Below are 16,454 nucleotides of genomic sequence, written 5' to 3'. Positions count from 1 at the left end.
TATGCCAAAATGTCTGTTTCTGTTTGTTTTACTTCTGTTTCCAGCCTATTGTGGTGCGTCATCACTGGGTGCATCGGAGACGGCAAGATGGAAAATGTAGACAGTGTGGAAAGGTGGGTGTCAATTCTAACGGTAGTTTCTATTGACCGGTAATTTTCACCTCGCGCACCAGCAGATTCATAGGTCCTGTGTTTGCTATTTAAATAGCACTTAATCGCTGTTACTACAAAAATACACCTACAAAGAATTCAGATGCTAAATATAACCCTTTAGTGCCTCACTGTGTGCCTAGATTACACGCTGTGTGTCTTGCATATTGCCACCAAATAAATGCTCTTTTTCATCTTTCTAATTGTGTGTCTGTTGTTGTGCAGGGCTTCCAGCAGAAGTTTAGTTTCCACAGTAAAGAGATTGTTGCCATCAGCTGCTCCTGGTGCAAACAGGCTGTAAGTAACGCTGCTTTCAAATTGGACACGCAAACTGGTGTTTAAGACATGGGGAGCAGGGATCACGATAAGCTTGATGTTTAAACACTTTTACAAGGCAACGGCAAAGTGGACACACAATTTGTACATCTCAAATTACATTATAATACTGTCTATGTAAAAATATATTGATTAGCCACCTGAAATATTAAAACCAAGTTCTAACAACTAAGATGTCTAGTTTTTTTTTAGTTTAAATTGGAAATTTATTGGAAAATTAGCTTCTACTTCTCACTTCATTTACAACTTCAGTAAACACATTTCTGAGAAGTTGATGGTCTTAGTTACTGGTTTCATGTCCTCTTCAATGGAATATAATTCCATTTAGAGTAGGGCTGGACAATATATCGATATTAAATCTATATTGTGACATGATATGGTTTTAAAGGCTGTTGCATGTATGGAATTGACAAATTACATTTTAAAAAGTCACTTAATAACACTGAAATTTTAGCGCAGAATTTGACATATATATTGAATTTCACTGTCTCTAGCACAATAAATATCCTTTATTTAACATTTAAAAAACAAATAAATAAACAGTTATTATCTGCTGTATTGTGCATGTGATCCAGATTATAAAAAGTAGATATTTAGAGTGTATTTACAGTGTATTGACACTTATCATCTCAAAAAGATGTTTGCATTTGACCCAAAGTGAATGCCAAAAAAAGCCAAATGTTACTGAATGTTAATGGGTGTTTTTGAGCAGTGGAAAACAGATGTTTAAGTGCAACACTGCGTTTCTCTCCTCAGTATCACAACAAGGTTTCCTGCTTCATGCTGCAGCAAATTGAGGAGGCGTGTCCTATAGGACCTCATGCCGCCCTCATAGTCCCGCCCACATGGATCATTCGAATCCGACGTCATCAGGTAACACTGCTTTCAGTCTCTCTGAAACTAGTTTGGGATTATGTGAACCAGAGACTTGACAGTGCTTGTCTTGTCAAGCATGAATATCTTCTAATGGACTTTTTTCCACAATGGCCATTTTGATATGTGTTATTAGGAAAAGCACAGGTGTTACTAGTCACATTAACAATGCCTTTCTTCAGTCTTAATTAATTTGTTGTTGAACACCTGTGATTTTTCCCTCTGTGACCAGTCGTGTGTCTGCTGCACAAATGGCCCATTTAATAGCTTTAAAGTAACTTTTTAAGGATATTTTTTGCCTGTACTATTATAGCATGTCTGTCTGATAGTAATACTAATCTGCTGTGCGACCATCATAGAAAACTGACATCAAAAGAGTACATCTGTGTCTTGCAGTCATCTATGAAGTCAAGTAAGAAGAAGAAGAGAACGTCGTTTAAGAGGAAAAGCAGCAAGAAAGGAGCAGAGGTCAGTACTGCATTGCTGTGTATACTCTGTGGCCCTCTAGAGGCTGAGGACATGTAAGGTTTCAATCATGGAGCTGAACACGTTATAAATATACGTATAAATCAGAGTTTATTTCTTTACAAAGTGGAGCTTTACGTCAGTATTCACTGTGTAATAGATTTAAAACAGATGATTATAACCTCACAGCACCATTAAAACATTAACTTCTCCATATTTTAAGGTTACATTTGCCTTTAAAAAGAAAACAGAACAATCAAGAACTGATTACAGAATGATTGCTTCTTCTACCCTACATTTTTTATCAGAATATAAAGTAGTTTGTTCAGCCTTTTTTTTTAGTCCCTGTAGTTTTTTTTAAGCTAGCCTCAGGTTAGTAGGTGTGACTGGATAACAATGCTGCAAAAGCAGGTTATTTTCTCTTGTGACAGGAGGGACGACAATGGAGGCCGTTTATAATCCGACCCATCCCTTCACCTCTGATGAAGCCTCTACTAGTGTTTGTCAACCCCAAAAGTGGAGGAAACCAGGTAAGTACTTAGCTACTGCTGTAGGACGAGTGATCAGGACAGGTGGAAAAACTAGCTTTAGCATGCTACACATCGATGATATGCAACTGATACATCCTAACCCCTCTGGTCAAAGCTCTGCCAGTGAAAACACTAAAATGTCATATGTTTTGATAGCATTAGAAACATGTGTTTGTTTAACATTGGTAATGGAAGTAATATTTGTATAATTCAGGATAATGGTTAGTTTGTTCAGGTTAGGAGTTGTGGGAGATGCTAATGCTAACTAGCAACCTCGATAACTTTTCTGCCATGTTTCCAAACCTCTTATAGGAAACAGAAATACTGTATGCATGTACTGTTTTACAACAAATCCTGTTGCAACCCCTTTATATGTTTGTAACAACATTGGTAATTAGACAGTTTTATTTATTGATTTATTATTTCAAATTTTTCTCAAAACCGTAGTCTATTTTAGCAGTATTAATACTTTAGTTTAGCATTGTTATATTTCGCTCCTTCAGGTTTTTGACCTGTTTGAATTACGTTAAATCAGAATCTGCGTAAAGTGGTGTGAACACGGCCACAATTATAGCTTACTCGTCCACCATCGATACCTGTAATCATGCATTTATGGAAACAGCTGACACTACAGTATCCATGCCCAATACATGCAGTGCTTTATGGCATCTTTGACTTTTAGTGCCCTAAATGTTGTATTTATTTCAACTGAGACTTGTGATTGAGACCATTAAGAGCATTAGCAGTAAGTTTTGTGTTCACTCATTTACTTTGTGCTATAGCTGTCCAATGTTCTGTGTGTTTCTCTGTCTGACAGGGAACCAAGATCCTGCAGTCGTTCATGTGGTATCTGAACCCTAGACAGGTGTTTGACCTGAGCCAAGGAGGACCAAAGGAGGGGTAGGTTACACACACACACAAATCACGAAAGATATAAACATCCAACAGATTTGTTTGACTGAACCGACCACTAACTATCTTGTAGCCTGGAGCTATATCGTAAAGTCCACAACCTGAGGATCCTGGCATGTGGAGGAGATGGCACTGTGAGGAGTAACACACACACACACACACACACACAAAATATAAACTGTACATTTCTGTTGTTATTATAATTAAAAAGGAACTACTATATCAAAAAATCTAGAAAGAGTTAAATATCTTATCAAGTCCAGTGTGTAAGAAATTAAGGTGGTGTCTGTACACCAGAAATAATCTAATTCTTAATTTTTGTTGTAAGATTATGCTTCAAAATGTGACTAGTCTCTCCTAGATTCTGGCTGCTGTAGAAACATGGTGACACAAGGTGGCAGCCTTTGTAAAGTAAATAAAGTACACTTACTCTATGTGATTATATTGAAGTATATTCAAATTCTGCCAGTAACCTCCCCCCTAATTATTACTCATTGGACCTTTTTAAGCATTTATTATTTTTAATTGAAACAAAAAAACAATTGAATTAGCTGCAACTTTATAAATAATTTTCTTTTACTGTTTTTCCAGTCTTTATCAACTGGAAACTGAAGTTTGTCAACTGTAAACTCTCCTGCACATCATCCTAACAGATTATCTGGAGAGCATTCAGTTGCTGATATTAAATATTATAATAGTTTATGGTTCATTATCCATTTGTCATTGTAGCCCACAGTACATCATGTTGTCTAATGGTGACAAAGACATGGAACGACTGTGTAACGTTTGTGTTTGTTTTTAACTAGGTGGGCTGGATTCTATCTTGTCTTGATGAGCTGGCGTTAAACCCTCAACCTCCTGTTGCTGTGTTACCACTGGGGACAGGAAATGACCTCGCCAGGACCCTCAACTGGGGAGGGGTGTGTACCAAAACTAATAAAACTAACAAATACAGCCGGCTTAAGTCTGTGAGAGGACACAAAGTGCAGTCATCTACTGTGACACCTGAATTACTGGCCACTTGTTACTCTGACCTTCAATTCCTTTGCTTTTATCACTAATTCCAGAGAAGAAACACCAAATAAAATTGATTTCAGGCTTAGAGTTTAGCACTTTAATGTTTTATTCTGCATTCATTCATTTGCATATTAATGTTGTGTGGAATCAGGGTGGGGCCGTGTCACTTGGGCAAGACTTGGGAGAATGCCATGTTTTAGTAGCCTCACTTTTTGCACAAACTGATCATTTTACCTGTTTTATATGCTTTACATTCTCTCTCTGTCTCTCTCTCTGTTCTAGGGCTACACTGATGAACCTCTGTCTAAAATCCTTTCCCATGTTGAGGACGGCACTGTGGTCCAGCTCGACAGATGGAATCTGCAGGTTGAACCAAACCTCAGTGCAGGGGCGGAACTGGACGAGCAGCAAACTGATAAGGTCAGTGTGCATGTGGTGCACGCGTTAACGGCAGCGTGTCCATTAAGTCTGAGCTGACCTGTGATTCCGTGGACACGTCAATCCTTATCTAACCGTCTCATCAGCCCTTCGAACTAAAGGACAATTCATATTCTCCACCAGTCTGCAGAGGTCTGCTTTGGTTCGCTTGAAGTAAATGTCAACATTTATCCACGTACACGACTGTATGTGCAGTCACCCACATGCAGGCACGTAATGCAAAAAGTATGAAGAGGCATTTCATTGACAGTTTGTTGTTTTTAAGTGTGGTTTTATGAGGCTCATAGTCAGCACTGCCTCAGCTTTGTGCATCCCCTGTTGTCTCGATGCGCTGAGAACCATTATGCTCACTGTGAAAACATTGACTGCCAGTGGTCAATTCATTTTTAGCTACTCAACAGAGGGCTTTATCTTGCTATTAGACATCCTTTACCAGCTGGAAACTCACAGCACACTGTAGGTATTAATCCACTGTTGCCTCCTCCAAGTTCAAAAATGTGTTATCTTGCGATTTTGGTTTTGGATAGGTCATATATTATAATTAATATAAATATAATAATATAATATATACTATATAATAATATTGATTGGTGACAATAACTTACTAAACAAGGCAGCAACAGACAACAGCAGTTCAGGTGTCCTGAACTGAACTGAACTGAACTGAATTGCAAGCTGAAATTGACAATTTTATCTCTATAATTTGGTGCAGAGGATGACAGACTTAACAGAACATATTCTTGTATGATTGTAGACTTAATCAAGTGTAGATTTTATCAGGTGAGCCTTTTGTTAAGTGGCTAAAATCAGTAATGTTATCAGTGAGAGTGAAAGTCACAGTCCCAGGCTGGTTCACAGAGGCATGTCAATGTTAATGATGTGTCAGTACCTCATATGTGCCCCTTAAAAAAGACCTGAGCTCCCCCATGAAGTGTAGAAGTTGACTGTTCAGCAGCTAATCAGTGCCCTTTCCATCCAGCTCTTTACAAACTCTGACTGAAGCTATCAGGATTTAAATATTCACACTCCTCAGATTTTGACTTGTAAGGATTTATTTTCAAAGAACTGAATGGTGTTTATAAAAAAAAAAAAAATAAATTGTGTCCATTCACTTCTATAGAAGTTGCTCACTGGGCACATATGCCAACAATCCTCTTTTGAGAGGATTTGCAGTATTGTCCTACAGCAGTAGAGCTTGTCGTGGGCTGCCGCCAGCTTCCTGTTGGCTCCCCTCACACTTGAATGTGAAAGCTGTATTTTTAAAGCTGCTCTTGTGGGAGAGAATTCCACTGTATGGAAGTTGCAGTGGCATCAGCAAGTTATTTTTTTTTTCTTGACAAGCAGTTTTGACAGTAACAAGATGCTTAACCTAGATGTTGTGTGTGTGTGTGTGTGTGTGTGTGTGTATGTATGTGTACATCTCCCACAGCTTCCTCTAGATGTTTTCAACAATTACTTCAGTCTTGGATTTGATGCCCATGTGACCTTGGAGTTCCATGAATCTCGAGGTACACGCACACTCAGGATCAATACATATCCAAAACAAATCCTAAATATTACCCAATGTGCAGATTATTGAAAAAAACAAACAGTTTTTCCAGTTATGTTATTCAGTGATTAAATAGTTTTTTTCTCTTTCTCTCTGTCTGTTTTAGAGGCCAACCCAGAGAAGTTTAACAGTCGGTTTAGAAATAAGATGTTCTATGCTGGGGTGAGTTCACCCCCATATTAAAGATCGTTGTCTACATGCCTACATGAGATATGTTATTATTTGTGCACACTGTGTAATTATTGATTATTATATTTTTCTCCATTGCTTTTAAATGGTTTAATTAACTATTGTGATAAAACAATGTTGCATGATGTGATATAATGATCTGTTTATGTTTACACCAGGTATTAGAAGGTGGTATGAGATAACATTTATAATTATCTAATTAGTGTCATACACACAGCTGACTTTGATCTGTGCTTGGAACAAAAACCACGACCACTACTCACCTTTTGACAGCTATAATATCATAAGAATAGTTTTGCCACTTTATCTCATGGTTAAACAGAATTTTCTGACTGGAAACTTACGTTTGTAAACTGCTCTAACCCCTCACACTAAAGTCCACAGAGTAAACCTGTATTTTTAGCTCATGGGGACTATTTGACTGTATGTTTAGTTTTGCATGTCCAGTATTGATTTTTTTGTGTGTGTGTGTAGTAAACACAATTTGAATCAGGAGAGGATGTAGAATAGAAACTAAATGCTGAAGTTTATTGACAGTTGTAGTTTGAGAACACTCTGCCTCTGACTTAGCTGGAGGCAGTGGAAGACTGCTCCATCCAACTGTGGCTGTATTTAATGATGATGCCCGTCTGCCTCTTTCGCTCCCTCTCTCCCTCTCTCCCTCTCTCCCTCTATCTGTCTCTCACACAGACAGCCTTCTCAGATTTCTTGATGGGAAGCTCCAAAGACCTGTCTAAGCACATCAAAGTGGTGGTAAGTAGCTGTCAATCAAATAAATAGCCATCAGTCATTCATGTGAAAACACAGACTCATTTCCTCTCTGCTCTCTCGCCGTTCGCTCTCTTTTTGTCTGCGTCTCACTCATTGTCTCTCGCTCTCTCTTTGTCTTACCATATCCCTCTCACTTCCTCCCTCTCTGTCTGTCCATAGTGTGATGGGACAGATTTAACATCGAAGGTTCAGGACTTGAAGCTGCAGTGTCTGGTCTTCCTCAACATCCCCAGGTCAGTTGCACTTAGTCTTTACTGGAGCAGTCTCCTGTTACAGTGAGCTGTTATGTCACTGTATCACCAAAAGTATTATTTTTGAATTGTTCTGGCTCAACTGTCAGCTCGAAAATATATGTATCCCTTCTACCATCTGCTCTCCACATTTCCTCTTACATTCAAGCACCTCTCAACCTACTCTTCTCTGTATATTTTAACTTGAAAATATCTCATCAATTTTCAAATATCCAGACTTTTAATCCTTTATTTAATCAAAACTGTGAAATTGAATTTTAAAAGAGCTATTGTGCTCCTGTGAGGCTTCTGGGATCCTGCATTTATCACTCTATTCATAATTTGGATAAAGATGTCAACAATAAATATGCAATTATATTATCCATGAATCATTTAGACATGACAAAGACTAGCTTCACTCATTTTCAGTACTGTCTCAGATAAGCTAACTGTATACTAAATATGGCATAGGCGATACCTTAGTTTTAAAATCATAGTTTTAGTTTTTTGAATTGTATCAGTTTGTATCAGGCACTTGCACAACGAGACATGGAGGCTCACTATTACTGAAAACCTGGCTGACAGTGGAGGGACAAGGAAAACTTTGTTGAACACCTGCCGAAGTCTAGGATAATGAAGACACACACCTAAATCTATTGAGAAAATCTGTGTTTTAGCGGACTGGGACATTGTAAGTTGCTCGTCTCCTGCTTCCACATTTGATAGGTTTGTGTCAATTAAGTAAATCTGAATGTCAGATTCCACACACTGAAGTCCCACTGTCTGAGGCAGTAGATGTACAACTCTGATGGACTGGTGTGCGGTGTGAACCCATGTTTCGTGTCAAAATGGATAAAGAAACAAAAATAAGCTACCACAGAGGGTAGATTTTATTAGGTGGGCCTTTAGTTTAGTGGCTAAAATCAGTTTTTCCCTCATGTCCTGGCTTGCAGCCAGGTTTTAGTATGTTAAAACATTCAGTGTGAAGCTCTCATAGACTGTATATGTATCACTAAAGCTTTAGTTTTCTGTCTACTGTTGAAATATGTTTTGTGTGCACAGATGGTGATGATTATGATCATTACACTAAATGTTGCTGTGTGTGTATTTCAGGCACTGACACCTGTGTGTGTATGTGTGTGTGTGTGTGTTCAGGTACTGTGCGGGCACTACACCTTGGGGTAATCCCAGCGAGCACCATGACTTTGAACCTCAACGCCATGATGATGGATACATCGAGGTCATTGGATTCACTATGACTTCTTTGGTATGTAGCTCTCACTGTGACCTGGTCGCCATGATAACCATTGGAAGTAAAACGGACAAAATACCAGACACAAGCCACTTAATGTGTTGAAATAAAAAAAATATTCTTTTCTATTCTCTCACACAACAATGTGTGTCTGAAACCCAAAACAAAGTCACATTTCTTGTGCAGCAGATGGTCAGAGGAGTGTTTGGTTTTTCAAGATTTGCCCTTCAGAAAAAAAAAACTGAGCACACTGAGATGGAACATCTTTAAGTAACTAGTGATATAAATCCACTATTGTAAGTTAAAGCATTGAGGTTAAAAAGTGTGGGATGATGCAGTGAAAAGCTACAGTGTGAATAATGAATGATTGCTAAGAGTGTGTGTGTGTGTGTGTGTTTGCAGGCTACTCTCCAGGTCGGAGGTCATGGCGAGCGGTTGAACCAGTGTCGAGAAGTCACCCTCACCACCACTAAGCCTCTCCCAGTCCAGGTACATACACGTGTCACCACTGTAGCATCATCATGTTATAATATTCCTGAAGCTTCTGCTGATTTATTTTCTCACTTTTACATCTGAATCACATTGAACAGCTGTAACAAATGTGAGCCATTGTTGTATTGATGATGAATGAAGTCATTTGGATGAATAATTCAATTGTTGAGTAGTTGTTCAGTCAGTAAGTTAAGTGTTTTGTTGATTAATTGGCCATCTGGTTGACTGATTGTTTGACTGCATAATTGTTGACAAACTGATTGATTAACTGGTTTGTTGGTTGTTTGGCTGAATGTTAGGTGTTTGGTTCATTGGTTGGCAAACTGGTTGGTTGGTTGCTTGATCAAATGGTCAAATGGTTACTTGTTTAAACGGTTGAGTAACTGATTGAGCTTGTTGGTTGATTGTTTAAATAGTGTGTCAGTGTTTTGGTCAGTTTGTTGATAGGTTGGTTTGTGTTATTGTTAGGTGGATGGTGAACCTTGTAGACTTGCTCCCTCTGTCATCCAAATCAGCCTCAGAAACCAGGCCAACATGGTTCAGAAAACCAAACGACGGACCTCACTACCACACCTCAACGAGTGAGTAGTAAACACACACACACACACACACACACACACACACACCCACACTCAGATACAATGCATTCCCTAAGCCCCTTACCCGAACCTTAACCATCAAAACTAAATGTCTAACACTAACCTCAATTCAAGTCTAATCCTGAAAAGCCCTTAAAAGTCGTAAGGACCAGCAAAGTTATCTCCACTTTCACAAAATTTCCTCACGTTTGTCCTTGGTCCTCATGAAGATATACATTCATGCACACACACACACACACACACACACACAGAGCCAGAACTATTGCCCACTGAAGTCCCATGGTCAGAAGTATTATGGTGTGTAACTAGCACGAGTGTAAGTTGTTAAAAGTGATGTATTTCTGTGTGTCTCAGTCAGCAGCCAGTCCCAGAGAGGCTGAGGATCCGAGTGAGCAGGATCAGTATGACTGATTATGAGGCTCTGCACTACGACAAGGACAAACTGCGGCAAGCATGTAAGGAGACACACATTCACTTACACTCATGTACGCAGTGGGGGTTATCACATTTTCAATTACTCATCATAGCTCATGTCATGTGGAGTGGGGGTGGGAATTGCAAACAATACAGTGATTCTGCACTTAACAATATGTTCCTTTAACAATATATCACTAGGAGTCACTACGTAATGATGCATTTCAGTCAAACTGGCTGGAAATCTGTGCTGTATTTTTTTCTATTGGCCATTTTCTGTATTAATTTATATTGCCAGTGTCTATAATCATATTTCATGAGTCAGGATGTCAATATATTGGTCTATCAATATTTAGGTTTAGACATACACACACTAAGTTTGAAGCAAACTTTATTTAGAAAGTTAATTGAGTTAAATAAGTTGTGATATAAATATTTTATTAGATAATATCCAATAAAATATTTCCGTGAACACATGACTTAATCATATTATGATTAAATAATTTTCATTTGTTATCAGTAAATGGTTCAATGTAAAATAGTAAGATTTTATATATTTCAGGAATATGCTGGTTTTGGTATCAGCAAAGGAGTTGTGGCCTTTAAATGGAGATAAACATTCTGAGAAGCTGTGTGATGTCTATCACTGCTATGTAGATGTCACTCTCTACTTTAGCTTCTTTGCTTTGCTCGTCAGAAAAAAAAGTTTAAATAGACCGTACTGTGCAAAAGTCTCAGGGCACCACCAGCTTTGTTGTTTTTCTGTCTGTCAAATTCTGCATTTGAAGTGGAATGATGTGACTGAAAGTTGGTTTCATATTCTTGTCAAGCTGTCAATGAGTTTAACTTATTTGTATGTAATGCTCAAGCACAAGTTTACAAGTTCTTAACATAATTATGGTTTCAACTGGAGGCTTGTGCTATTATGTAATGTCACACTAAATACATGACTCTTTATTATTGACTTACTTATTTAAAACTGCATACATGTTTCCAGTATTTTCTGGATGTGATCCCATCAAGTGATTGAGAAAAAAATAATACAGTATGGTCATTATAGCGTTTGCACAGTATTGCGTGTTCTTTTTCTTTCTGAAATCCGTTACATCAGACCACATAATATTTCCACATGTGGTTACTTGCTTGTTGCTGGTCAGTTTGTGACCACAGAGTCAGACAGCACTGTGAAGCTGCACGTCCATGTACCTCAGTGAGCCTTCAGATTAAAGTGGGAGGCAAACAGCTCTATGATTAGAGGGCGGGGCCTTGACGTGAAGGTCAACAAGATCAATCTTTAGCTGTCTGTCCATCCTCCGCACTTACACACAAACACAAAGGGAGCAGGATTTGCATCGCTGATGTTTGAAGAATATGGAAGGAGAACGCTCCACCTGTCAACGCAGTTTAATTCAAATGGCTTTATTGGCATTCACAAAAATCATGTTGTTGCCAAATTAGAACACACACATTCACACATTCACACATACACACACACACCAGTTCAGAGTGTTGACACAGGGTGGCACTGTTACATTTCCCTACACAGTGCACAGCTTGTTTTGTAATCCTGTTAAAGTCAACATGGTTCTTTTTTGTTTCCCTGCTTTGCATTTCATGTTTCCTGAGACTTCAGCCTATGTTCTCCATGTTAGAAATATATACAGCACATACAGATAAACACCTACATCAGCAAATCCATATTAATAAATAAAACATTTATTTTAAATTTCGTCCAAAAAGGTTTCTTGTGTTTTGTTTTACATTGTCCTTTGTTCTCACTGTGCTGTTGTTGTGCTGGTTTTTTTTTCATTATGCAAATCAATCACGGCTCTCAACTTGTGGAAGTGTGGCACACTGGGAGATGGTGGATGGTAAAAATATGTCTCATACCCCCCGAGGCACCGTGGTTATATCTTCTCACAGCCATTTCTCACTGAGGCGGTGCACTCCGTCCCGAACATGGAAAGAACAGAGAGACTGTTTAATATAGATTTAAATTGACCTTTAATAAGTACACTTTCTGTATTGCGTTATATAAAAGAAGATCATGTAATAGGTTTATTAAAGCTTCAGCTCAGATTACTATAATGCAGGATAAATAACACAAGATAAATGACTTGTCTTGCCTGAACAACCAGAAAAAAAAAACATTGTTTGTGGCAACAAAAATTATACTTTCATGGGTTCAGAGGAATAAATATAGCAAGATTTTTGGCCATATATAGCAGCAAATATTCTTACAATGCTGTAGATTTAATTTGGTGGTGTTTTTATTAGATGAACAAGTAGTTAAAATCTATTTTTCCCTTTGTTATAAGACAATCCCTTGTACTAGAATATCATCAATGTGTGGCATGTAATTCTAACCGATTAGATTTTGTCAAATTCCGGTGAAGACTTAAGAGTCGATATAGGTAGTGTCTTTTGTTTTACCTGCACAGTTGTCTGCAGTGTTATCATAGCAGAAGCAATTTTGTTTTTGTGGATTTTTTATCTGCCTCATGAAAGAGCACCTGTTGGTTCAGCTGGATCAGTGCAGCACCCGCTGTCGCTCTATTAAAAATGAAGGAGGTTATCACAGAGGACTGTAGTACCACACTGCAATATAGGTATTTTATAGTATGATCTTTTTTTTTCTCTGTTTGGGGAAGTTCCCTTTTGCTTACTCCCAGCAGAGTCTTTGCTTCCCTCACAGAGGTTTTTATTATCAATGAGGTGTTTGTGTGTGTTTGTGTGTGGGTTTAGGATCCCATTGCTCGGTTTGACAGCTCTTCTGCGCGATGTTCAGCCAGCAGCGATGCGTTGGCGCAGTGGGCGGCCGTGTGGCCCGCTCTTCCTCGGGGACCGCTCTCCATTGTTCCAGCAAACTACGTTGGCTCGGTGATGACAAGCTAGCTTAGTCAGGCTCATTTAGGGAAATAAAAGATCTAGATGCAAAACGTCAGCTTGGCACCTCCAGAGCTGGGCCGCAGTTCAGCCATTGCATCTCATCAGTGAAAAGAAAGACACATTTATATGTGCTTTTGTTTCATGGCAGTGATGTTGGCCCACGCTTGGCAATGTAGATGTCTTTGTTAGACACATGTGTGAGCTGCTGCTTCACTAGCATCAGAAAACATGTGCTGACCAATCATGGACCCTTAGCACAGCAGCCATTTGGACATAGTCGGACATATTGCAGGTGTAAATAGTTCAATTAATATTAGCTTCTTCAGTTTCATGCTGGTTCACTGTCACAGTGTCTTGATTAACATGATCTGAACAGAGCCATTGTTATTGTGACCAGTAACACCTGTGCTTTTCCTGCTGAATTATGTCAAAATGGCTGCTGTATTGTATGAAGGGATTATTGTTGTAGTTTCTCACTGGTGTCCCTCTCCATGGTGATGGAAGCCATGACAGTAGCTTTGGTGTTTCCTAAAGCTACAGCAATAATATTAGAGAACATTAAATTTGAAGTATTATGAACTTCTTCTTTTGTGTAGTCAGCTTCTACTTCAAAACGTGAAACGCACACTCTGACTAATTTGTTTATTCAGACCGCTGTAGAAAATGAAGGCAGAAGATCTCCATAAATCCAAAGTATATATTATAGTCTTAGTTTATGGCTATAACAACCATATATTTTTTTAAATTTTACAGTTATAGAAAGATACGTCTGAGTAGTACATTCAATTTCTGCCAATAAACGCCCCTAAATGTTACTCATTAAACCTTTAACATGTTACAAATAAAATTTTAACAATTACAAAAGTGCAATCATTTGTAATATTGTGCCAGTGGCTACTGATAAAAGTACAAAACTTGGTAGAAGGACATCAGTTGAGGAGGTTGTCATGCTCAGGAATGTGGGCACATATGTCTCTAGATGTTATACCAGCTCTGAAACGGCTCTATATAACCTCACACGCTCAGAATACCCAAAACTGGTTTCTTTCACACAAAAAATAATGTATCAAGGAATTAATTAATTAATAATTACAGCTGTGTTTCAGTGTCCTCATACACAAAAACAGGTGACACTTCTCTTCTACAGTATTTGTTTATTTATGGTCCCCAGGGCCTTTAGTGCTGCTGGCTATTTAATTACATCTCAAATCCCGAGTCTTCACTAGAGCTGGCAGTACTCACAGGATCCTGCGGGCAGGACTGTATGAAGTCAAAGTGCTGCTGGATAATTGTCTTGTTACTCTGTATCTCCAGCGATTCCTCTGGGCCTGATTGTGGTTCCTGGCGACAGTGACTTGGAGACCTGCCGAGAACACATCCAGCGTCTGCAGGAGGTAAGACACGGAAGGGAGGGGGGGATGGAAGGAGAGGTGTAGAGATGAAATCGAAAGGTTACGGTTCTGTGTCACAGAGAAGAAAAGGGGTAAAATGACTGTGACACAAAGTAAGAGGAAAAAGAGAGGAAGCAGGAACTTTAATGTAAAGTGCAGCTAATTAATCTGTGTGAGTGCTTTTGTGCGTATGTGTGTTCCCTAAATGTCTTAATGTCGAGACTACTCTACTTTCTACCCTCCTACACTGCCGTCTTCCTCTCTAGGACTTCTGCTCTGTCCATCCCCCCTTTAGATGCTTGGGACTGCAGGTTGGTAGTTGGATGTTGGGAGTCTGCAGTGTGGTCATTTGTTTGGCTCAGAGGCACATAGGAAACTAACAGCAACCACTTTCACAGGCATAATGTCACACGACAGTCAGTAAAACAACATATTTAAGGGATAACTGAGTAATGTTTCATGCTCTGCTGGCTCACCTAAAATATGTACACTTTCTTAATTCTACAATATCCTGAATATAGATGCGTTTTACTATTAAACAGCCTTTTCTGACTGGTAAACCCCCCCCCCCCACCAAATTCCATAGAGAAAATCAGCATTTTCAGCTCATGAGGAAGTGCTGCCTTGCTTGGTACAATTGTGCCACTTTGGTCAATTTGAATGAAAGATTTCAAACATTTAATTCACAAAATAACACATTTGAACTAACTGATGGAGGCCGCAATAGATCAAAAGCTCCTTTGTGTGATGACAAAAAAATCATTTGTTCTCTCGAAGGACTTTGCTGCGGGGTGTGAGCTCTTTACAAAGCAAGACAAACTTCACTTTCTAGTCAGATAAGACCTTCTAAAGCAGAGAACAAAGTACAATTTTAATAGAACAGGAATTATTAACTTTGAACTATTGCTAATGATCCAAGCAAAATTAATTCCCAAATATATGGAGTCTCGCTGCATGTGGCTCTGCTTGAACACAGTTTGACAGACATGATGTAATATGTGCTCAAGCATGAACGTTCAACCACAGCAGCAAAACTGAGACATATTCAAGTGTGAGGCAGCATACTGCTCCTCTCATATTACTGCTGTTTTCACACGTTTGCTCTTTTTTTTTTATTATTATTTTGAGTAAAACCATCAAACTCCTGAGTAAGGGACATATTTTTACCACTTCCTGTCTGAGTCCAGGGGTGGATTTTGGGAGAAAGGTCACACCCGACACCAGAAGAAGTCTCTTTATTGAGCACTGGAAATGCAACTATGGCATGACATCCTGCACACGCTTAAACATGCACTATTCTCAACAAGCAAACACCCACACACAAACAGACAAACACACTGCAATAACAGAACAGTGAATGCATTACAAAGCACAGCGAGTGTGTACACACACACACAGATACACAAAAACATGTTGCAGGGATCGTCTTTGTCATTTCATATCTAAACAGACATAGACAACAACTTTTGATTCTGAACTAAAGCAGCATGATAGTCATGGTAGATTGCTGGAACACACAACTTAAATAATATGTTGGTGGTTTTAACAACACAACTGGCGAATTTAATCTTTATTTTAGTAAAAAATCTCCACATTTTCATAGGGCTTGAACAAGGGTTAGGTGATATGCAAAAATCTTTCAACCACCAACCGTCAGCTCCACAACTGGTCACAGTCTATTTCTGGTTCATTTATGATTATATTCATTATCTGGGATGGGTGTCATTTGTTTGTTATTGATATATTACTTATACTTTCCTGCGCCTTAATTCCAATGCTTTTATTGTTTCTCTTTTAAAATTTGGTGCTAACAATGCCTCAATGCGTACATGTGGGGGAGAGCTGTGAGTGAATCTGCCCTTTATACCTTACCACTAGAGGGCAGGGTCTACTGTAGTGAAGAGCTGTAAATCTTTTTCAATAAGCTTTGAGCTGGGAGGGCGGTGGGAGGGAAGACT

General features: G+C 38.8%; 1 protein-coding gene across 9 annotated transcripts in view; it reads left to right on the top strand.

Annotated features, from left to right (window-relative positions):
• LOC131455096 (diacylglycerol kinase zeta-like) overlaps nt 1–16,454 on the top strand; it is an 80,568-nt gene that overhangs the window by 32,602 nt on the left and 31,512 nt on the right. For 6 of the 9 annotated variants that reach the window (XM_058622605.1, XM_058622606.1, XM_058622597.1 and 3 more), the window contains 19 exons: nt 45–113; nt 375–446; nt 1,242–1,358; nt 1,755–1,826; nt 2,255–2,353; nt 3,171–3,253; nt 3,339–3,399; nt 4,072–4,185; nt 4,565–4,702; nt 6,150–6,228; nt 6,376–6,431; nt 7,149–7,211; nt 7,389–7,462; nt 8,615–8,726; nt 9,114–9,200; nt 9,672–9,784; nt 10,157–10,257; nt 14,420–14,499; nt 14,763–14,807. In XM_058622605.1, coding sequence (XP_058478588.1) covers nt 45–113; nt 375–446; nt 1,242–1,358; nt 1,755–1,826; nt 2,255–2,353; nt 3,171–3,253; nt 3,339–3,399; nt 4,072–4,185; nt 4,565–4,702; nt 6,150–6,228; nt 6,376–6,431; nt 7,149–7,211; nt 7,389–7,462; nt 8,615–8,726; nt 9,114–9,200; nt 9,672–9,784; nt 10,157–10,257; nt 14,420–14,499; nt 14,763–14,807 — 1,635 coding nt within the window. The remainder of the gene's footprint in view (nt 1–44; nt 114–374; nt 447–1,241; nt 1,359–1,754; nt 1,827–2,254; nt 2,354–3,170; nt 3,254–3,338; nt 3,400–4,071; nt 4,186–4,564; nt 4,703–6,149; nt 6,229–6,375; nt 6,432–7,148; nt 7,212–7,388; nt 7,463–8,614; nt 8,727–9,113; nt 9,201–9,671; nt 9,785–10,156; nt 10,258–14,419; nt 14,500–14,762; nt 14,808–16,454) is intronic. The other 3 variants (XM_058622598.1, XM_058622601.1, XM_058622599.1) reach the window with 2 other exon arrangements.

Source organism: Solea solea, chromosome 2, assembly GCF_958295425.1.
Source record: "Solea solea chromosome 2, fSolSol10.1, whole genome shotgun sequence".
NCBI lineage: Eukaryota > Metazoa > Chordata > Actinopteri > Pleuronectiformes > Soleidae > Solea > Solea solea.
This window is presented reverse-complemented; position numbering and strand designations above follow the sequence as displayed.